At 43.6% G+C, this 23,522-nt stretch overlaps 1 protein-coding gene across 2 annotated transcripts in view; it reads left to right on the forward strand.

Moving 5' to 3' along the window:
• KIZ (kizuna centrosomal protein) overlaps positions 1 to 19,708 on the forward strand; it is a 286,874-nt gene extending 267,166 nt beyond the window's left edge. For both annotated transcript variants that reach the window (XM_077486023.1, XM_077486024.1), the window contains 2 exons: positions 9,275 to 9,354; positions 19,418 to 19,708. In XM_077486023.1, coding sequence (XP_077342149.1) covers positions 9,275 to 9,354; positions 19,418 to 19,521 — 184 coding nt within the window. In that variant the 3' untranslated portion in view covers positions 19,522 to 19,708. The remainder of the gene's footprint in view (positions 1 to 9,274; positions 9,355 to 19,417) is intronic.
• Positions 19,709 to 23,522: the final 3,814 nt, after the last annotated feature.

Genomic DNA, 23,522 nt, shown 5'->3' on the forward strand with positions numbered 1-23,522 from the left:
GCCTTGGTTGCCAAATGCCTTGTGTTAATAGGTCATAATTGTATGTGGTTTTTTGTTTGTTTTGTTTTTTATCTTTTTCTTATTTTTTTTTGTTTTCACTTCAAGCCCGGTTATGCCCAGTAGGCTTTGTTGATGTAATCTTATCTTCAAAAGCTTAATAAAAAGAATTTTAAAAAAATGGAGATTGGGTAGAGTGCAGTGTTACGGGATGAGTTGGAGTTACCGATAGAGTGTAGTGTTAGCGGGTGAGTTGAAGTGTTTGAGATAGAAAATGAATGCATTCATCGCAAGTACAATGGAGGGGCCCCCAATGTACAAAAGAGGTCTTTTCTTCTGATTGGGTGATGCTGGATGTTAGCCATAATGCATAACTTAGGGCCTTTTCATACGGGTGTTCCATCTGTCCATTTTTCAACCATCTCTTTATGGCTGAAAAACAGACAGCAATGCATTCTTATGGGCAAACATCTGCGTCCGTTCAGGTCCATTTTTTTTAAACAGGACAAGTCTCTATTCTTGTTCCTTTTAAAAAACAGAAGTAGACCTGAACAGATGTAAACAGACGAATGGTCCGCTTTTACATCCATTTTTGCACTGGTTGTTAGGAGCCAACACCCACCAGCTTCTTAACCACTTAAGCCCCGGACCATTTTCCAGCTAAAGGACCAAGCCCCTTTTTGCGATTCGGCACTGCGTCGCTTTAACTGACAATTGCGCGGTCATGCGACATGGCTCAGAAACAAAATTGACGTCCTTTATTTCCCACAAATAGATCTTTCTTTTTGTGGTATTTGATCACCCCTGCAGTTTTTATTTTTTTAGGCTATAAACAAAAAAAGAGCGACAATTTTGAAAAAAACGCATTCTTTTTTACATTTTGCTCTAATAAATATCCCCCAAAAATATATGAAAAAAAATGTTTTTCCTAAGTTTAGGCCGATACGTATTCTTCTACATATTTTTGGTAAATCGCAATAAGCGTTTATTGATTGGTTTGCGCAAAAGTTATAGCGTCTACAAAATATGGGATAGTTGTATGCCATTTTTATTAATATTTTTTTGTTTTTTACTAGTAATGGCAGCGATCAGCGATTTTTTTTTTATTGTGACTGCGACATTATGGTGGACACGGACAATTTTGACACATTTTTGGGACCATTGGCATTAATACAGAAATCAGTGCAATTAAAAATGCACTGATTACTGTAAAAATGTCACTGGCAGTGAAGGGGTTAACCACTAGGGGGCAGTGTATGGGTTAAGTGTGTGTGTGTTTTTTTAACTGTAGGGGGCATGGCTTGGCATCTGATGTCACTGATCGTCTTTCCCTGTAACAGGGAACAGACGATCAGTAACAGCCTCAGTAGGAAGCACGAGGAGAGGTTTGTTTACACTTACCTCTCCTTGTTCTTCAGCTCTGTGACCCGATCGTGGGACACTGGCAGCGTTCGGGTCCGCAGCTCCCGTGGCCACGCTCACAGAGCTCAGGACCGGGTCATGAGTGCGCCACCGGCGGGGCTCGTGACCGACGGCTGGGCACTTAAAGGGCAACCTACCTGTACATGCTTGTGCCCAGCCGTGCCATTCTGCCAATATACATTGGTGTGAGGCGGTCCTTAAGCGGTTAACAATGCGTTATCCCCAACAGTAGATTTTAAACAAAAGCAGAAAATAAAATAAAAATTGTGTGAGGTCCCTCCCCCCCCCCCCTAAATCCATACCGAGCTCTTCATACCATACCAGGCCCAAATTTTTTTTTCTTCTTTTGGCATGAGGCCCCCCCATAAAATCCATACCAGACCTGAAGGGGCTGGTATGGATTGGGGGGGACTTCACCCAATTCTTTTTTTACTTTCAGCTCTTTTGTTTACATTCTGCTTACAGCAGGGAATTCCTAGCTGATAGCAGGGATGACTCATTGTTAGGAAGCCGACGTTCCGGCTCCTTAACAACCAATGACTCATCCCTGCTGCTGACCAGTTTCCAGAACTCTGGCAGGTGCTGGCTCCTAACGACCAATGCATAAACAGATGCAAAAGCAGACTGTTTGTCGGTTTACATCTGTTTAGGTCAGCTTCTTGTAAGGCATTGGGCATTTTTTATAAGTCAACGGATACATGAAAAACGTAGAGTTGGAATGCCCAAGTGAAAGGACCCTTACTTAGAGCAGAGAGTATATATATGCCATGTTGGTGCTAACACTGTGGCAAGCAGTGGTGCTCCTCTTCCTGTTGGCTGAAGGATTTCCCTTCATGGGTAGCCAAGTAGATAAAAATAGAGTAATCTTGCAAGCTACCAAAAACAAACTAGTATATGAAAATGTATAATATATATATATATATATATATACATGTTTACCCACACATGTATACAATGATCAGCTGCTGACACTATTCACAGTCCCATAATGTGCTAAATAATCAAAAAATAAATTAAAAAGTGTCACGCTAAATATTGAAACAACGCTCAATGTGCAAATAAACCAAAATGTTCTAAGTGTCCATACAGATATTACTAAAATAAATGGCAAATATGAAAAACCATAAACTATATCATTAATTTCAAATATACATCATTCCTTATATCATATATACAATAAGGTGCTGGTGTGCTTAACCACTTGCTTACTGGGCACTTAAACCCCCCTCATGCCCAGACCAATTTTCACCTTTCAGTGCTCTCACATTTTGAATGACAATTACTCAGTCATGCAACACTGTAACCAAATGATTTTTTTGTCCTTTTCTTCATACCAATAGAGCTTTCTTTTGGTGGTATTTGATCACCTCTTGGTTTTTTAATTTCTGCGCTATAAATGAAAAAATACCGAAAATTTGGAAAAAAAATGAATTTTTCTTTGTTTCTGTGATAAAATTTAGCAAATTAGCAATTTTTCTTCATAAATTTTGGCCACAATTTATACTACTACACATCTTTGGTAAAAATAACCCAAATTATTGCATATTATATGATCTGTGTGAAAGTTATAGAGTCTACAAACTATGGTGCAAATTATAAAGATTTGCAAAAAAAGATCACATCTGATGTACTAAGGCCTATCTCCATTCTTGAGACCCTAACAAGCAAAATTTTCATTGTAATAGCTTATTTCTCCCACACGGAATGTGCATACCACAAATAGCACCCCACAATACATACTCCTACTCCTCCTGAGTATAACGATACCACATGTGTGAGACTTTTACACAGCCTGACCACATACAGAGGCCTAATTTTGAAGTAGCACCTTCAGGCATTCTAGGAGCATAAATTACACATTTCATTTCTCAACCACCTATTACAGTTTTGAAGGCCCTGGATCACCAGGGCAATGGAAACGTCCAAAAAATTACCCCATTTTGGAAAGCTAACACCCCAACGTATAATCTATGAGGCATAATGAGTCTTTTCAATGGTTCATTTTTTTCCAGAAGTTTTTGGAAAATGTGGAAAAAAATGAAAACGCATTATTTTTTTTACACAAAGTTGTCCGTTTATAAGATATTTCCAACGCATAGCATTTACATAGCAAAAATAACACCCCAAAATACATTCTACTACTCCTCCTGAGTATGGCAATACCACATGTGTGAGACATTTACACAGCCTGGCCACATACAAAGGCGCAACATGCAAGGAACACCGTCGGCGTTCCAGGGACACATAGCCTGCACATACCAAGAATTACACCCCCAAATACATTATGCTGAGCAAAGGGTAAAGAAAAGATTACCTGTGGTTTTAGAAGCGCAGTTGTCCACAGGAGGATATCACTGGTCCAGGCAGCAGGCAGGGACTTGGTCAGCAACAGCGAACACAGTTTTTCAGGCAGCAGGCAGGGATACTGTCCATATACAGTCCAGGGTCAGTGCAGAGATATTGTCAGCAGTGCCAAAAATATTGGTCCTGGTAGTAGGCAGGTCCTTGTGGTGTGGTCAGTGCGGCATGACGGCAGTAAGTCCTACAGGCAGCAGACAAAAGTAGAGCCTCATTCAGGACAGAATGAGGATGGGGTAGAGGCTTCTCCCTCCCAAATCTCTTTGAAGCCTCCGAGTCTCCAGACCCTAATCTAGGAATAAGAAAACAAAGAAAATTGTTTTCTTCATCCAGAAAAACTATACTGGAGCCCCTCACATATGTGAGACCCCATGTTGAATCCCACTAGTCCAGTTGCAGAATACAAGATCAGTCCAAGAGGCAGGCAAATATCGTGGTCAAACAGTCCAAGGTCAGTTCCAGATCAGGCAGAGGTATGTACAGAATCGTTAGGCAGAAGCATGGTCGAATAACAGTCCAGGGTCAGTTCCAGATCAGGCAGAGGTATGTACAGAATCGTTAGGCAGAAGCATGGTCGAATAACAGTCTAGGGTCAGTTCCAGATCAGGCAGCGGTATGTACAGAATCGGCAGGCATAAGAGTGGTCAAATAACAAGCCAGAGTCAGTTACAGAGCAGGCAGTGGCATAAGGGGTGTGAAGGTGTATGAAGGCAGGAACTGAGGATTATGTTTACCATACTTTACTAAAAATTTATTGAAGTATGGTAACGCCGAAAACAGTCGCCTATGCAGAGGCCTGGTTGGGAAGGACATTGTGCACAATAATAAGATGTGTCTCTTCTGACTCCTGCTCTGGTACACACCTTACATCTTTTTTGACGTCTTTGGCCTGTTGGTTTGGGAGGGATTTTATCGGGAAAGTGGCGCTCGGAGAGTCGACCAATAACATCTGATCGGATATTTTCTGGTGGGCCGTTTGGGAAAATAAGGGCAGTGAAAACTTCCTCCTGGTAGCCAAAGAAACGTTTGGGGTTTTGGGTGGAGTTGCGGTAAATGACATAGGAATTGTAAATGGCCAATTGAAAAAAATAAATTGCTACTTTTTTTTTTGGTATGTCCGTCTTGTGGCAAGATATGGTTCCATCATTTGGTCGTTGAAGTCGACTCCCCCCATGAACAAATTGTATTCATAAATGCATTTTGGTTTTTTTACGGGGCCATTCCTTCTGGGGATTTCCACGAAGGTATCATTGTGGATAGAAGACAACATATACACATCCCTTCTGTCCCTCCACTTCACTGCCAGAACCTCCTTGTTTCTCAGACTTGCGGTTTCTCCTTTTCGCAGCTTCTTATTCACAAGACTTTGAGGAAAGCCCTTCCGATTCCTTTTTACGGTGCCACATGCTGGCGTCTTCTTCCAGTGAAGGTTGTGGAACAGGGGCAGAGATGTGTAGAAGTTATCTACATACAGGTGGTAGCCTTTATCCAATAGGGGGTATATGAGGTCCCAAACAACTTTTCCGCTGGATCCCAAGTAGTCCGGACAATTAGGGGGCTGCAGCTGGGTGTCCTTCCCTTCGTACACTATGAATGAATATGTGTACCCTGTGGCTCGGTCGCATAATTTGTAGATCTTCACCCCATAGCGGGCCCTTTTGCTGGGCATAAATTGCTTCATTTTAAGCCTACCACTAGATTTAATAAGGGACTCATCCACACATATGTGTTGGTCCGGGGTAAACAATTTGGGGAATGTATGTGAAAAATAATTAAGTATTGGACGAATTTTGTAAAGCCTGTCGTAATTTGGGTCATTTCGTGGAAGGCACTGGGAATTGTCGCTGAAATGTAAGAACCTCAGGATCATCTGATACCTGGTTCTGGGCATTACCGCGGAGAAGAGCTGTGTGTGGTGGAGGGGGGTGGGTTGACCAATAGGTATGCAATTGATTTTTATTGTTGAGTCCCATGTTAAATGTGAGGCCTAAAAAAACCTTGAACTCCTCCACCGTTAGGTCTCTCCATTCGTAGGGACGGGCATAATAAGATGTCGGATTTTTCAAAATAAATTGTTGTGCATACAGGTTGCACTGGGCCACAATTGACGACAACATATCCTCCGTAAAAATGTAATTAAAAAAATCTATTGGGGTAAAATTCTCCGTGTCCACCTGGACTCCTGGCTGGACAGTGAAAGGGGGAACATTGGCCTCTCCTGAATTAGGTAGTAAGCCACAAGGGGTTCTGAAGGGCATAGGGAAGGCCGGCATGGCTCCTAACCCTTTGGGGCTGAGATGACACCCCACTGGTACTTGGCCTTTCTTGCCGGGCACTGCGGTGCTGGTGGACGGCACTGCCTCACTAGAACGCCTTTGTTCGATGGGCCGGATATCTTCCTCCTCGGATTCAGTCAGTGTTTCACTGCTGAGGACTGGCTCATAATTTATGTCGGCTTCAGAATCCGAATCTGAAAAATAATCTGAAGAGGAGAGCTCCCCGTTGCTCTCGTCGGCCGTGGAAAGAATTTTGTGCGCCTCCTCAGCGGAAAAGTCTTGTTTAGACATGGTTGCTGGTTAAGCCTGCACTGATGGGCACTGATGAGGTGGCACTGATGTGCACTGATTGATGGCACAGATGTGCACTGATGAGGTGACACAGATGTGTACTGTTGAAGCAGCACAGAGGTGGCACAGATGGGCACTGATGAGTCGGCACAGATGTGCACTGATGAGTCGGCACAGATGTGCACTGATTGTACAGATGTGCACTGTTTAGGTGGCACAGATGGGCGCTTTTGAGGTGGCACAGATGGGTGCTTTTGAGGTGGCACAGATGGGCGCTGTTGAGGCGGCACAAATGGGCACTGATGGGTCGGCACAGATGTGCACTGATTTATTGCACAGATGTGCAGATTTATTGCACAGATGTGCACTGATGAGGCGGCAGATGGGCACAGATGGGCACTGCTGAGGCGGCACAGATGGGCACTGCTGAGGCGGCACAGATGGGCACTGCTGAGTCGGCACAGATGGGCACTGCTGAGTCGGCACAGATGGGCACTGCTGAGGTGACACAGATGGGCACTGATGGGTCGGCACAGATGTGCACTGATTTATTGCACAGATGTGCAGATTTATTGCACAGATGTGCACTGATGAGGCAGCAGATGGGCACAGATGGTCACTGCTGAGGCGGCACAGATGGTCACTGCTGATGCGGCACAGATGGTCACTGCTGAGGCGGCACAGATGGTCACTGCTGAGGTGGCACAGATGGTACAGATGGGCACCGATTGGCACTGGCGGTGCACAGATGGGCACTGGCGGTGCACAGATGGGCACTGACGGGGTAGAGATGGGCACTGGTGGGGTACAGATGGGCACTGGCAGGGTACAGATGGGCACTGGCGGGCACAGATGGCACAAAAAACACTTTTTGTCTCTGTGTGAGGAGACAGATTCGGCAATGGGAGATGATCTCATTTGTTTACATTTGAGATCATCACCCATTGGAGGCGGCGATCGCGCTGTAAACGGCCGCTGTGATTGGCCGTTCACAGCGATCTGTGATTGACTGTGTCCAGGGGACATGGCCAACACAGATTTTCCCCGATGCGTGCTCCCGGGAGCGCGCGGGGAGCCCTTAAAGGGGACGACGTCAATAGACGTAGTCCCGGCATTCGAGATCCACTCTGTAGCCGTCATTTGACTATAGCGCGGAATTCAAGTGGTTAAACAATTCATTAAATCCCATGTGAAAAAAACATGCTCAATGGTTAAAGTAAATATTTAAGAATTCCATGTAGAATTGAAGTAAATAGTATAGATCCTTGTGAGAGGTGCTCCAAACTTAATATTAGGCGCCAACACTCTCATGCTCCCCCTTTGTAATTATCCTCAGCTCAGGGTGTGTGACCGCACAATTAAGTTAGGTCTAAACACACAGTAGAACCACCCCTGGGCTCTATGTGAGGCTGTTCGGGTATCCTGTATCATTCCAAAGTGGTATTTTCATTGCATATAGAAAAAAAACAAGCTGTATAGTATAATACCACCTTAAATTCCTTTTTTTTTAAATGGGGGTACTCACACAATCCAGGTTCCAAAGCACACCAATCTGTATCTGGCAGGTCTGTGTATATACCAGTGAGAATAGCGGTCCACTTGTATGATCGCCGTAGACAGCACCAACACTGCTGCATCTACCAACAACATCCTGTCCCCTCCCCAACATGTGTCGACAAAGGGAATCATGTGTCTTCCTCAGGGGAATTGCTGTTTTTACTGTGTGTCAACACAGGGAATCACATGTCTTCCTCAGGGGGGTTGTTATTGGGCGGTTGGTTCAACGAATAGAAATAGGGAATCGGCGGCCATTTTGGTGTAGTCCAAATCCCTGATTTATATGACATAGTCAATTGCAATTGCCTGGACGCATCTACTAGAGGAACTTCTTTTACATTTAAATAGATATTAATCCGGACGGTGTGTTCCACGGATCCATGTCTCCATAGGTCTTATGCACACAAAATACATTACAATACAAGGGTGATCTACATACACATAATACACAAAACATACATAAACAGTTAGAAACCAAAAATATCTGGCTGTGCAGGAGTGGGGGATCCAAGTTTATCTGCAGTCCCTACTGGGATGTGTTACACGTTTTAAAAGTAATTTGTGTACTGGCAATGGACCCTGGACACTGAGCTGCTGGTCTTTGAGAAGGGGATTATAGAAATATGGGTTTGGACAATAATACTCCAGAGGACGCACATTTGCATGTAGTGCAAGTCCCACCCTGAGATACAAATTACTAACACATGAAAATGTACAGCAAAAAATTGCCTATAATTAAAAAAAAATATGAAATACACATTGTATACTATTTCTGCAGTATACTTCACATGATTACAGCCCAATGAAACTTTCAATTTAAATCCGCTAAATACATCCCAGTTACATCAAAGCACTTTTTCTAAAACAGGCACAACCTCAGTATAAATGCCTGTCCCCTGCCAGCATTCTAAGATGGAGCTCCTGCTGTCTGTGGGGAAGCAGTGGTTTTATTGAAACCAGCAAATCTTGTACTCCCTGCTAATTGGAAAATGCTGGCTCAACAGGGGGAATGCCTGAACTCTGCAAAGACCACACAGAGAGCAAGGCTCCTTCTGTGCAGAATGTTGGCAGAGGACAGCCTTTTCTACTTAGGCTGTGGCTACTTTCTATAGAAACTGTAAGATTCTGCACACCTTTCGTATTGATGCACGTGGAATGAATTTAGCTGGTTTAAACTGAAAGTTCAATTAGGCTTCAAAGTTTGACAACTTTTTATTTTCAATTTAACATGATTATCCTACGTGATAAGATCACTGTGTGAGGACTGGCATCTGTGAACTACTATTTTACAAGCCGCCACCAATTATTGGAGTTGATAGAGAGTTTGGAAACCTGGTCATTATGTTTACCTTTCTGTATATTTTTCATTATAGAAGAGAAAATGTGACTAGCCTCCCAGAACCGGCGGCGCACAAGACATCAAATAAAGATGCAACCAAAATGAAGTCTAAAGGTAATTTTTTTCAACACGGATAAAATGAATGTTAATTTTTTTTTTCATTTCTTGCTTTACAACTAATATCAGAATTCATGGCCACTTAATATAATAGCGCAGATGTTTAAAATAAATAATGTAGCACTATTAATCTATTACTTAATTGCTTCTTTGTATTTAAATGCCTTGTGTTCACACAGCACTGTAAAGGTAAAGGGAAAAAACATATATGTCATTTTCCTGGTGTTGAATATTTGTCCCCAAATTCCATTCTGCCAGCTTTTCAGCTCATACCTTTGCTTTCCACAAATTTAAAATAATTCCCTCAACACAATTACTATCCAACGTCTATCATCAGTCTCCAAGGGAAGTAACATTTCATGTTACCCTGACCTAATTGTAAGGGACGCGGTTCCTTTGCTACGAGCTGAGCCGTATTCTTTGTAATCTCAGTGGGATAATAGTGCAGCTATTTGAGTGACATGCTCCCGTGTATTGTATTCAGCTGTTCCCTGCTTATTTTCCAATTCATACAAGTGTGACCTTACAACAAGACTATCATTTTGCCTTCACAAGGTAATTCTCTGCTTGTCTCCATGATAAGATGCCAATAAAAAAAAATAAAAAAAAACAACTTTCTTACATGATATCATTTTCTCAGGTTTTAAGGTGTAAAATAAACAGTACCATCTAATCGCATTCACATGGAATTGAAAAGTTGTGAATAGCTTCTTGTAAGAAGGAACCTATTATCAGTAAGGAAATATTTTGAATTAATATTAGTGTTTGCTTTAACCACTTCAGCCCCGGAGCATTTGGCAGGCCAGAGCACTTTTTGCGATTCGGCACTGCGTCCCTTTAACTGACAATTGCGCGCTCGTGTGACGTGGCTCCCAAAGAAAATTTGATATCCCTTTTTCCCCACAAATATAGATTTCTTTTGGTGGTATTTGATCACCTCTGCGGTTTTTATTTTTTGCGCTATAAACAAAAAAAGAGCGTCAGTTTTAAAAAAAAAACATTATTTTTTACTTTTTGCTATAATAAATATCACAAAATATATATAAAAAAAAAAAATTTCCCCCAGTTTATACCGATACGTATTCTTCTACATATTTTTGGTTAAAAAAAATCACAATAAGCGTTTATTGATTGGTTTGTGCAAAAGTTATAGCGTCTACAAAATAGGGGATAGTTTTATGGTATTTATATAAAAAAAAAAATTCTAGTAATGTCGGCGATCAGTGATTTTTTTATCATGACAAAGTGGACACATCTGCATTTTGGGCCCATTCACATTTATACAGCGATCAGTGCGATTAAAAATGCATTGATTACTGTGTAAATGTGACTGGCAGTGAAGGTGTTAACACTAGATGGCGCTGTAGAGGTTAAGTGTGTCCTAGGGAGTGATTCTAACTGTGGGGGCGAGGGGCTGTGTGTGACACATCACTGATCATCGCTCTCAATTACAGGGAGCTGTGATCAGTGACAGTGTCACTAGGCAGAACGAGAAGATGCTTGTTTACATTAGCATCTCCCCGTTCTTCCTCTCCGTGAGGCGATTGCGGGTATCCATGCGGACATCGAGTCCGCGGGACCCACGGTCAGACTTACGGAGCTCACGGCAGGCACGCGCGCGCGCGCACCCCCACTAGCCTCGCGAGATCACGTACAATAACGTGATTTCGCGCAGCAGAGCCAACCTGCCACAGTAAAACTGCGGCAGCTGGTCCGCAAGCAGTTAAAATGCTACTAAACCCAAAAGTAATGTATTATGTTGCAGCTTACCATTTCAAAGATGTGATGGCTGCATTTGCTTTCTTTTTTAGACTTTTATTTTCACCTGGTGATCCAGCCAGTAAGTCTGTTGATTTTCAACAGAACAAGCTCCCCTACCGAATGTATTGGTTTACATGGAGGAGACAACCCGTTTAATGTTAGCAGGGGTGCTTTCAGTGATCTGCTTTTATTTATGTAAAAGCTTTATCCCAAAAGGATAAAAAAACAACTTTTGCTGTAACTGATTATAAAGTGCTAGCTGGAGCTTGGCTTTAGTTAGTGTATTTCAATCTGCTAGTAGATCTAGCATTCCCCCCCCCCCCCCCCCAAGAATCCATTTACAAAGCCTAAGATAAACAATAAATTTATACTTCGCCATCCACATGTGGCAAAATTACATAAAGACAAAAAAAACTCCCATGCATCAATGCTATTAGACCAGTGATGGTGAACCTTTTTGAGCCCGAGTACCCAAACTGCAACACAAAACCAACGTATTTATTTCAAAGTGCCAACACTGGTGGTGATCGCCCAACCCCAAGAGGGATTGCAGTCAGTTCCGCACTCACCCGGCTCTGGCGAGCAGTGTTGGTGTGCCTGTCAACACTTTCTCCTTTTGTTGAGGATCGCCCTCCTCACTCTCGATTGTAACCTCTCAGCACCGTCCTCTCACTCCTCTCTGGCTGGTTCAACGCCAGGGGCTGTTGTGGCTTGGGCTCTCTTTCTCCTTTCCAAACCACCTCAGTCTCCTCTCACTCTTGTCCCCACACTCCTCTCACCCTTGCTCTCCCCTCTCCCTCATCCCTTTTTTTCCCAGGCTCCAGGTTGTCCATCCTCCTATTTTTGCAGGACATGCTGGGGCTGTAGTTTTCCTTTAATTAAAATGGAGCCGTAGTCTTCTGGGACTACATGCTCCATGGTGCACTTGTCCTGGATGCTCATTGGCTCCTGGTTGCAGCCAACCAGGAGTCTTCTTGTCAGCTCTTTTCTCTACTGCAGTGCACAACTTAAAAATAAAAGGCCTGTATTACATTTCCCCACATCCCACGCAGCTACTGGGCTCCAGACAGAACTCTGGGAAACTTCTGCCCTAGCCTGTTAGTGAACTCCTGGGACCCTCTCCCTGCCTTCCTATTGGCTGGCTGGCCTTGTTGACTTTCCAATGCCCAGCCCGCTCACTGAGCCAACCTAGAGCCGCAGATTGGCTCCCATGACTGACACCTGCACTGGCCAATTGCCTCCTTGCACGGATAGAAGAAAAGATGGCGGCCCTGCTCGCAATGCCCACAGAGGGCTCTGCATGCCATGGGTTCACCATCACTGCGCTAGGCTAAAACGTTGCTTTTATTATTCTTGTTAAAAATGTACCAACTGTATATATATATATATATATATATATATATATATATATATATGTGCCCTTCCTCACAAGTGACACCAAGACCCAAAAAGACTCTTATCACATCACAAGATGGCTTGTATCTGGGTTAAAGGCACATATACAGGGGCTACACAATTGTGCCCCAATTTTACTGAAAGAAGGCTTCAGCTCTAAGCTATAGATACAGTGAGTAGGTTTTGTCTATTTTCCCTAAAGCCCAGCAGGCCAACTGTTTCTGCTTCTGCCAAGTTGCACTCTGTGCTTATCATCCTTTATGAGACCAAAGGAGCCCACTTACTGAGAGCATTATAGAAATATCGGTGTCACCATCGATAACTATGTACTAAACTAGCCATCTTATAGGAAAAAAAACAACCTGTTTTGCTTCTAGGAAAGGGTTTTGTCAGGGGTGCCAAAATTAATTAAAAAAACTTTCTAGTGAGTCTCGCTGCATTGTGTGCATGTGTCAAAAATCTCTCCCCCCCCCCCCCCCCCCCGACCGACAATGCCACTGTCCAAAGTTACCCCTGTGCTCCTTCATCCAGCAGGTGGTTCTCCCAGCGGACTTGCATGTGGCTGCTGGACCTGATGGTATCTACTTTCGAGGCGGTCCCGTTTGCTCAGTTCCATACGAGACCCCTGAAAAAGAGATCCTGTTAAAATGTGATAAATGTCCAGGATATCTGGACAATCGGATTTGGCTAAGCCAAGAAACCAAGGGGTCCCTGATCTGGTGGCTTCCTTCCCTGGCTCTTCGGCAGGGAAAATCCTTTCTCTCTCTGTACTGGACGGTGGTCCCCACCAATGCCAGTCTGTCTGGGTAGGGAGGAGTCCTGGGCCTGAGCTCTGTTCAGGGTCGCTGGACGCTGGAACTCCGGGCGATCAGACTTTGTCTGGATCATTGGACGGATCGACTTCAGGGGCTCCCCGTATGGATTCAGTCGGACAATGCCACGATGGTGGTCTATGTCAACCACCAGGGAGGAACAAGGAGTGTGTTAGCAGGCCTGGAAGTAGCCGGCATTCTCCAGTAGGCAGAGCTCGCCATCCACATTCCAGGAGTGGTCAACTGGCAGGCAAATTACCTCAGTTGACAGGTGTTGAACCAAGGGGAGTGGTCCCTTCATCAGGATGTATTTCAAACAGATATGCCTGCGCTGGAGCACTCCAGAGGTAGATCTGTTGGCATACTGGATCAACAGAAAGGTCCAGAGGTTTTTGGCCAGTACTCAGGATTCTCTGGCGGATGCCACGGATCCTCTTGTGGGCCCATGGGTCCAGTATGGTCTGATCTATGCCTTCCCTCTTCTCAAGCTTCTGCCGTGGCTGTTATCTAGGATCAAGGCCGAAAGAATTCCGGTCATTCTAGTGGCCCTGGACTGGCCTCGTTGGTCCTGGTACGCCGACCTGGTGCGCCTGGTCGCAAACACCCCCTGGCGGTTGCCTCTCAGAGAGGATCTGCTATCCCAAGGGCCGATCTTCCACCCTGCTTTACCATCGCTGGCTTTAATGGCCTGTCTGTTGAAAGCCAGGTGCTGAAGGATAGAGGCTTACCTGCGTTGGTGATTCAGACACTACTCAGCTAGGAAATCTACTTTCATGAAGATATATCATCGGATGTGGAAAGCGTACATTTCATGGTGTGAGTCATGGGTGCTCACCCATGTTCCTTTTCGGTGGCTCGGATTTTGACAATTCTTCTATGGGGCGTTGAAAAGAATTTGGCCTTGAGTACTATCAAGGGCAAGGTGTTGACTTTGGTGGTTTTCTTTCCACGTACCCTGGCTTTCGCATTCCCTGGTGTGTGCCTTCATGCAGGGGGTTTGACATCCACCGCTGCAATCCCCTTTGCCACCGTGAGACTTGAATCTAGTGCTTTCGGTTCTAGAGAAGCCTCCTTTTGAGAATATTCAAGAAATTCCCCCCGCTCACTCTGTCACAGAAGGTGGCCTTCTTGGCGGCTGTCACAGGGTGGCGGTCGCAGGGTGTCAGAACTGGCAGCATTATCCTGTTGTACGCCTTACCTGGTGATTCACAAAGACAAGGTGGTTCTTCATCCTTGTCCTTCGTTCCTTCCAAAGTTTCTGATTTCCATTTGAATGAGGACATTGTGTTGCCTTCCCTGTGTCCCAGGCCACAACATCCGAGGGAATTTGCCTTGCACGCCGTGGATGTGGTTCAGGTGATCAGGGTGTATGAGTTCTTTTCGGAGGTCAGACTCCCTGTGCGTGATCACGGACGGGCCAAAGAAGGGGCTTCCTCTGCGACCATTTCTAGATGGAGCAGACAGACGGTGACTCAGGCCTGTTCTATCAGGGGTCGGGTTCCACCCTTCCTGGTAAAGGCGCACTCTACTCAGGCGCTGAGTGCTTCCTGGGCCTTCCATCATCAGGTGTCAGTGATGCAAGTTTGCAAGGCGGCCACCTGGTCATCGGTGCACACTTTCACAAAATTTTATAAAGTGCATGTGCTAGCATCTGCGGATGCCTCATTTGGCCGCTAGGTTCTGCAGGCTGTGGTCTAGGGGGTCTATCCCTCTTGAGGGTGTTTCTTGCTGTTCAGGTTGGGCTCCAGTTGTTCTTGCTGAGCTCTGGTAATCTCGTTGGCCCTGTTATTTGTTGGCTGCCCACCCCTCATGTTTGGCACTGCTTTGGGACGTCCCTCTGGTTCTGAATAAGGAAGCGCTGTTTCTGTCAATAAACTAAAGACAAAATGGGATTTTTGACTTACCGTAAAATTCATTGCTGAGTTCATTGACAGACACAGCACCCATGTAGTTTTAATCTTTCTGACACTGCTTGTTACAAAACTGAAGGCCTATAGTTTTAGATGGGGGTGTATACCACCTAGGACTGCCCATAGGCATATCCAAGTCTCTTTTCCGCCTAGTGTACTGCTCCTTTAGGGGGCGGTATAACAATATAGTTCTAAATAAGGAAGTGCTGCGTCTGTCAATGAACTCAGAGAAATGGATTTTACGGTAAGTCAAATTATTTTTATTGTATATGTGTTTTTTAGCAGAAAGTAAAAAAAATTATTTTTTTCAAAATTGCCATTGTCGCTCTTTTCTGAAAAACAAAAAATAAAAAACGCAGAGGTGATCATATACCACCAAAAGAAAGCTCTATGTGTGGGGAAAAAAATCACCAATTTTATTTGGGTACAGCTTCACGTGACCGCACAATTGTCAGTTAAAAATAACGCAGTGGCATATCGCAAAAAATGGCCTGGTCATGAAGGGGGGGTAAATTAAACTTTTAGTGTAAATGAGCTAAATAATTTCCCAGTGCATGAATACAAAAGGTGTGCAAAGTCTTACAGTAGCAGTCTATCTGCAGGGGTCCATCTCACCCCTTGCTGAGTCAGGGCTATAGCTCTCCAATCGGCAAATCTCATGCTCCCTTCTGATTGGAAAGGTTTAACTCTGACTCAGCAAGGGGCGTGTCTGGCCTCTGCAGAGAGACCGCTTCTTGCATACAGAGCGCAAGGGTCTTTTTCAACAGCATGCTGGCAGGGGACAGGCTTTCCTACTTGGGTTGTGACTGATATATAAATAAAATGAATATCTTTTGCTTTGATATACCTGGAATGTGACTAGCTGATTTAAACTAGGTTCAGCTGGGCTTTAAATTATACTTGCCTCCCTTTCTTTTGCATTTATATCACATATGGCCTCATTCGCATGGGCGTACTACAACGTACATGCGAGGGCTGTGTTTGTGTGCTGTGCAGGCAGTCCCATTCCTGTCACTTGGAACATAGCAGCTGCTGCTCCCAATTTGACATCCATGCGGGTGCAGGTGCACAGACATAAATGCAGATAGTGTGCGGTCAGCGCCATGTACCCACTGCTGCATCCCAGTTGACATAAAAGGGAACACCCATGCATCCCCATACAGGCAAACACGGCCCTTGCACAGGTGTACACTGTTGTACACCCTTGTGAACCAGGCCAAATACATTGAAAAGGCAATATATTACTTTCTAATGTAAAAACAAATAGTTTATTAAAAGCACCAATTAAACTTTGTATATGCTTTAATTTTATTGTTACAGTTGTGCTCATAAGTTTACATACCCTGTCAGAATTTATGATTTCTTGACCATTTTTCACAGAATGTGAATGCTAACACAAAAACATTTATTTCACTCATTGTTAGTGTTTGCCTGAGGCCATTTATTAGCCATTTATTAGCAATCAACTGTTTACTCTTTTTAAATCATAATGACAACAGAAACTACCCAAATGACCCTGATGAAAAGTGTACATACATGTAAGTGATTAAACAGTACTGACTGGCATATTCAAGGCTTTGGATATATTTGATATCCTTTTCCATCTTTGTAAAGTTTCATTACCTTGTTACGCAGGTCTTCTGACTGTTCTTTTCTACCACCTCATGACTCAGTGTCTAGCCTGCTTGGTGCATCCATGTGAGAGCAAACAAACTCATTGACTATTTATACACAGACACTAATTGTGATTTAAAAGCCTCAAATGTGGGAAATTAACCTTCAATTGCCATTTTAACCAGTGTGTGCCACCTTCTGTGTCTGTACCAAGGCCAAACATTCCAGGATATGTAAACTTTTCATCAGGGTCATTTGGGTGATTTAAAAAGAGTAAAACGCAGTTGATTTGATAATAAATGGCTTCAGCCAAACACTAACCATGAATGAAAGAAAAGTTTTTGTGTTATTCATATTCTCTGAAAAATGGCCAAGAAATTATAAATTCTGTCAGGGTATGTAAACTTATGAGCACAACTGTATATGAAATGTGAGTCCTTAACAATAAGCATGTTAATGAATTTATGTGGATTAAAGATAATTGAGATACATTGTTTATTGTAAGAAGAAACATTTTCCTGCACAAATTTGACACCAGGCAGCTTCTGTAAGCCTATAATCCCCAAAACCAAAAACATTTGGATGTATTTAGTTAGAAGCCTAGCTAGTAAGTGCGCACACAGAGTGAAAATCTCAGCTTCTACACCGGCTGGCAAAAGGGGGCACATTTTAGGCACAAGAAAGAATGAAGAATCTGGATGATTAACGTAATCTGGTGTCTGTTGACCCAGAGGGGAGAGAAGAGATTCAGATGACAGATGGCTATTTGAATACACTTGTCACAGATAAAATATATATTTTGTTGAGTGCGGTTTGCGCTTTGTGAATTTTTTGTGGGTATCTGTGAGCCAAGAAAGCATGGTGTGGGATATTTAGGATGTATGCTAGTGGATGGGGAATTGGGTGGTAATCCAGGTATGAAGGGGAATGGCAAGGTAAATTGTTGATATACAGTGAATGGAACAGGTTCACAAGTTTTAATGTTCTGTATAGTAATAAGAGTTATTATACAGTAAATGTTTGGTGTTTATTCATTGGGTGTACTGTAAAGGTTGCATGCATGTTTAATGGGAAGGGTAAATAGTTGGCAAATATTAAACTGGAAGGTTACAGTAAAGAATAATAGACATGGCAATTGCGCATTAACCACTTGCCTACTTGCCACCTTTACCCTCTTTCTGACCAGGCCAATTTTCAGCTTTCAGTCACACTTTAAATGACAATTGCGCGGTCATGCAGCACTGTACCCAAACAATAATTGTTATTTTTTTTTTCACACAAATCGAACTTTCCTTCGGTGGTATTTAATCACCACTGAGTTTTTTAACTTTTTGCTAAATAAACGAATGAAGACTGTAAATTTTGATCTTTTTCATAATTTTTCTCCTTCACTGATGGGCACTGATGAGGGTGCACTGATAGACGGCACTGATGGGCACTGGTAGGTGGCACTGATAGGTGACTTTGATGGGCACTTATTGACAGCACTGGTGAGCACACATTGGCAGCAATGATGGGCACTGTTTGGTCTGTATTGATAATTAGTGCCCATGTCCCTTTTAGAGAAGCCAGTTATCGGCAGGTTTAAACTCAGACAAAAAATGGGCCCAGACATTTTAGATTAAGCAGCCGATTTTTTTCAGGGAATGGGGGGGAGCGTTCCTGGGGGCGGTTGGTGACAGGGTATTCACGGATTCAGTCCTCTGGAGTGTAAAGATGTGTAATGATTACCATGCCCCTTTAAATGACAGTGTCCCCAGCAATCACAGCACCCCTTGTAGCCATGTCCCCACTCCCCTTTTCTCTCTAATCACAGTGCTCCCTTTTACTCTTCTTCTCCCCTGCACAGTCCTACCTTTGGCAGGATTCAGCCTGTGTGTCCTCTCCAGGGTTTCCTACCCTGCCAATGATGTCATCCTATCAGCAGAGCAGGGCACGGGAGGAGCTGTAGATCTGGATCATATTAACAAGAGGATGATTAGACCCACTCTGTGCAGATCTCTAGCTCCTCCCGCCCCCTGCTCTGCTGAAAGATGGCATAGTTGGTGGGGTGGGAGAACCAGAAGAGGAGACACAGGCATGGTCTCATAGAGGGAGGGGAGTGGTAACCACGGTCTGTGTTAGCCCTGCCCAGACCATGGCCACTGCTTATTGTGGCCCTGGTCATCAACAGACCATGGACTGGTACCGGTCAGCGGCCTGGTGGTTGGGGACCCCTGCATTAGCCAGCTCTTGTTAGGACATGCAGGTCCAGCCCACCACCGGGAAATGCCCAATATGCCATTTGACCAGTCCGCGCCTGTTATACAGTAATGTGCCTCAGCAGTTAGAAACAAAGAAATGATGGGGGAGGTAGTCCAAATTTATGTTGGATCAGGTGGGTTTAGGGGGATGACATATGGAGAACAGAGCTTAGAACGAGAGTGGAAGGGTGGGGATCATAGGAGGAGAGTTGGCCTGCTATCTTTTCAGTGGATGATGGGGAACCAAGGGGAGAGACAGCGTGCATGATTTTTGGTAGAACTGAATGAATGTGTTAATTTAATTTCTTTCTGTTTACTTTTATAGCATTTTGGGGTGAATCTGAAGACAGCAGCTCAGATATTGAAGCCATGTTGAGACCACAAACCCAGAACGTTGATGCGGATGATTTTGATGACTTCTTTGACTAGAACACAAGAATATTGGCTACCATTTAAAGCAATAGACTAGAAATTTCAAACCGATGGATTAAACTTGCATGTCATTGGTCTCAGAAGAGATTTATTGAACATTTATTAATATTAGTTTACAAAACTGGCTGCCTTAATATCACACACGAATTGTATTAATATTCAATAAAATATGTTTTATTTTTAACCAATGGTGTTATGTATTGTCAGAAGTAAAGCTACACTTAGATGGGCCCCAACATAAACCAGGATTGCACTGCATCTACTACAAATGTAAACACAACGTGAGCATAAAAATAAATAAATCTGTTCCCAACTGATAAACAAATACGGTGGATTATCTGTGTTTCCTATTTAGAGAAGGTGCCAAAATATAATATAAAAAATATACTTCTATTTCATTACACAGTGCTTGTTTTATATAAAGAAATATGTGGTTATGCAGAGGATGAGTAACATACTATGTAGGATGTGTACCACTGACTGTCATACTCTGTATAAAGTGCTATACGAGACCATTTAATTTCCGAAATGCCCGACGCATAGCACTATGGTTGTGCGTCACACAGCCATTCACACTCAAATCTGTTCTGACATGTTCTAACTAGCACTTGCCTGAGTCACAGACCAGTTGTCTCAGGCTTTACAGAGTAGTAGAAGAAATAACACATATGTTCATTGCACTTTTGGGGGGGGGGGGGGGGGGTGAGTGACAGGAATCTGGAGCAATGGATTAACCACTTAAGGGTCGAGCCTCTTTCTGAGATTTAATTACAAGTTAAAAACTTTTTTTTTTGCTAGAAAAGGACTTTGCACCGCAATCATTATATATGCGGGCATTACTCACGTATGGGTTTGTTTCTGCACGCCAGCTCAACAGGACGGGGCACTTTTAAAAAAAAAATTGTGTCACTTTTATTCCTAAAAAAAATTGTGTCACTTTTATTCCTATTACAAGGGATGTAAACATCCCTTGTAATAGAGAAAAAAATAGAAAAAAAAGCATGACAGGACCTCTTAAATATGAGATCTGGGGTCAAAAAGACCTCAAATCTCATATTTACACTAAAATGCAATAAAAAAAAATTGTCATTTAAAAAAAAAAAAAAAAATGGCCCTTTAAGAGCTAAAGGCGGAAGTGATGTTTTGACGTTGCTTCCACCCTGCAATGATATGGAGATGGGTGGGGGCCATCTTCCCCTCACTCGTCTCCATGTTAGGCTAGAGAGAGGATCCAATCACCTCCGCCGCTAACGACGGCTCCAGTAAGTGGCGGAGGATGGGGGGCCCTCTCCCGCCGCTGATAAAAGTGATCTCGCTGCGAATTCGCAACAGAGACCACTTTTTTCTTGAAGCAGAACGCCCACTAAAGAAGAGGATACCGGGGTTATGGTAGCCATAACAATGATATTCATCTTCAAAGTACCGACGTACAACAACGGTTGGCGGTCCGGAAGTGGTTAACATCAAATTTTGAGTGAAGGGTGACAAAAGTGAAAGTGAAACTTTAGCTCTGCTACAACAAGTTATGGTGAACACTCCATGAAGAAATCAAGTGTTTTTGAATGGCATAAGCGATAGGAGGGGCAGGAAGATGTCCACAATGACACAAGTAGCGGTGAGCCGAAATGCATAAGATTGGTGCAAATATGAACAGAGCGCAAACTCTCGTACACTCATGCTGGTGTGTTTTATTTATCACAAGGGAACAGTTCACTACGAGTTCATAAAACATGGCTCAACGGTCAACCAACATTGTTACTTGGAAATTCTGAAAAGGTTACGGTAATCTGTTCAGAGGAAGAGACCAGGACTTTAGCCTAAAAAGTGGATTCTCCACCACGATAATTCTCCTGCACATTTTTATTTTTACAGTCCATTCTGGAAATTCAATTGTCACACCTTGTATATTACATATGTCTTACTGTCATATGTCCCATACCCCTGAGGCCTGCACTCTGTATGCTGGACTATATGTTACATAATCCTAATGACTCTGTATAGTGGAAGGGCAGCAGCCAGGAGAGTGTGACATACTGTACAGCATATAGAGGTCAGGAATAAACCACTATCTAAACCACTGTATATGGAATGCAGTGATCAGGGTTATGTATCATACAGCCCAATATAAATAGTGTAGTGGTCAGAATTATGTAATGTATAAACCCAGGATACTGGGTGTAGTGTTCAGGAGTGTGCAACATATGACACAACAGTAGTCAAGATTATGCAGTGTATAGTGTATACATTCATACTCCTGTCCACCACACTGGATATGCTGCAATGTGTATGGTGAGTTTAGCTTGTACACAGTTGCAGAATACTACAACACAGCATGCAATATTTCCCAAATTCAGCATTTATTCCAGTCTTTTAATCATTCTTCTCTCCTTTCCTGTCCTGGGGTATGGCATCTTTTTTAGCATGGTCACTCACAAATGGGCAAACTTGCTCATCCATGTCTTTATGGTCCTTGCTTTCTTCACTGGTATGCAGTCACGTTGTAACAGAATGGGGCCATCCCCAAACTGTTCCCACAAAGTTGGGAGCATGCAAGTGCCCAAAATATCTTGGTATGCTGATGTCTTAACACAGGGGTTTCAAACTGGTGGCCCTCCAGCTGTTGCAAAAGTATAAGTCCTATGAGGCACTGCAAAGATGACAGTTACAAGCATAACTCCCATAGGCAGAGTCATGATGGGACTTGTAGTTTTGCCACAGCTGGAGGACCGCCAGTCTGAGACCCCTGCCTTAAGAGATCCCTTAACTGGAACTTAAGCCCCATACACACGATCAGAAATTCTGACAGCAAAAGTCGGATGTGAGCTTTTGGTCAGAAATTCCGTGTATGCTCCATCGGACTTTTGTTGGCAGAATGCCAGCCAGCAAAAGAGTTAGAGCAGGTCGGAAAAAGTTCTGATAGGAAATTTCGATCGTCTGTACAAATTCGGACGTGCAAAATTCTTACGCATGCTCGGAAACAATTTGACACATTCTCGGAAGCATTGAACTTAATTTTCTCGGCTCGTTGTAGTGTCACAGCGTTCTTGGTGGTCGAAAGTTCCGAGAACTTTTGTGTGTCCGTGTGTATGCAAGCCAAGCTTGAGTGGAATTCCGATGGAAAAAACATCCACGTTTTTTCTGATGGAAAATCCACTCCTGTGTACGTGGCATAAGGGGCCAAGCCCAACCACTGAGAAACAACCCCACTCCATAATCCCCCCTCCTCCAAATGATTTGGACCACTGCATAAAGCAAGGTCCATAAAAACATGGATGAATGCGTTTGGGGCAGAGGAACTTGACTGGCCTGAACAGAGTCTGGACTCCAATCCGATAGAACACCTTTGGGATAAATTAGAGCGGAAATTGCAAGCCAGGCCTTCTTGTCCAACATCAGTGCCTGACCTCACAAATGCACTTCTAGAAGAATGGTCAAACATTCCCATAGACACACTCATAAACCTTGTGGACAGCTTTCCAAAGAGTTGAAGCTGTTAGATCTCTTTCACACTGAGGCGCTATAGCGTTAAAAATAGCACCTGCAAAGCGCTCTGAAACACTGGTATTGTGCGTTGGCAGGGCATCAGAAAAAGTCCTGACAGCAGCTTCTTTGGAGCGGTGAACTCACTGCTCCTCCCCATTGAAATCAATGGAGCAGCGCTGCTATAGTGCCGCTAGTGGCCGAATAACACAGCTAAAAAGACAGTAAAGCGACGCTAAAAATAGCGCGGCTTTCCCGCTGATGCCCGGGGTGGCTCGGTGTAAAAGGGGTCTTATAGCTGCAAAGAGTGGGGCAACTCAATATTGAACCCTACAGACTAAGGCTGGGATGCAATTAAAGTTCATATGCGTGTAAAGGCAGTCATCCCAATACAGTATATACACTATATTACCAAAAGTATTGGGATGCCTGCATTTACACGCACATGAAATTTAATGACATTTTAGTCTGTAGAGCTCAATATTGAGTTGGCCCACCCTTTGCAGCCATACCAGCTT

This window comes from Lithobates pipiens, unplaced genomic scaffold (assembly GCF_037356315.1).
Source record: "Lithobates pipiens isolate NorthernLeopardFrog02 unplaced genomic scaffold, aLitPip1_a1.2 Scaffold_18, whole genome shotgun sequence".
NCBI classification, from domain to species: domain Eukaryota; kingdom Metazoa; phylum Chordata; class Amphibia; order Anura; family Ranidae; genus Lithobates; species Lithobates pipiens.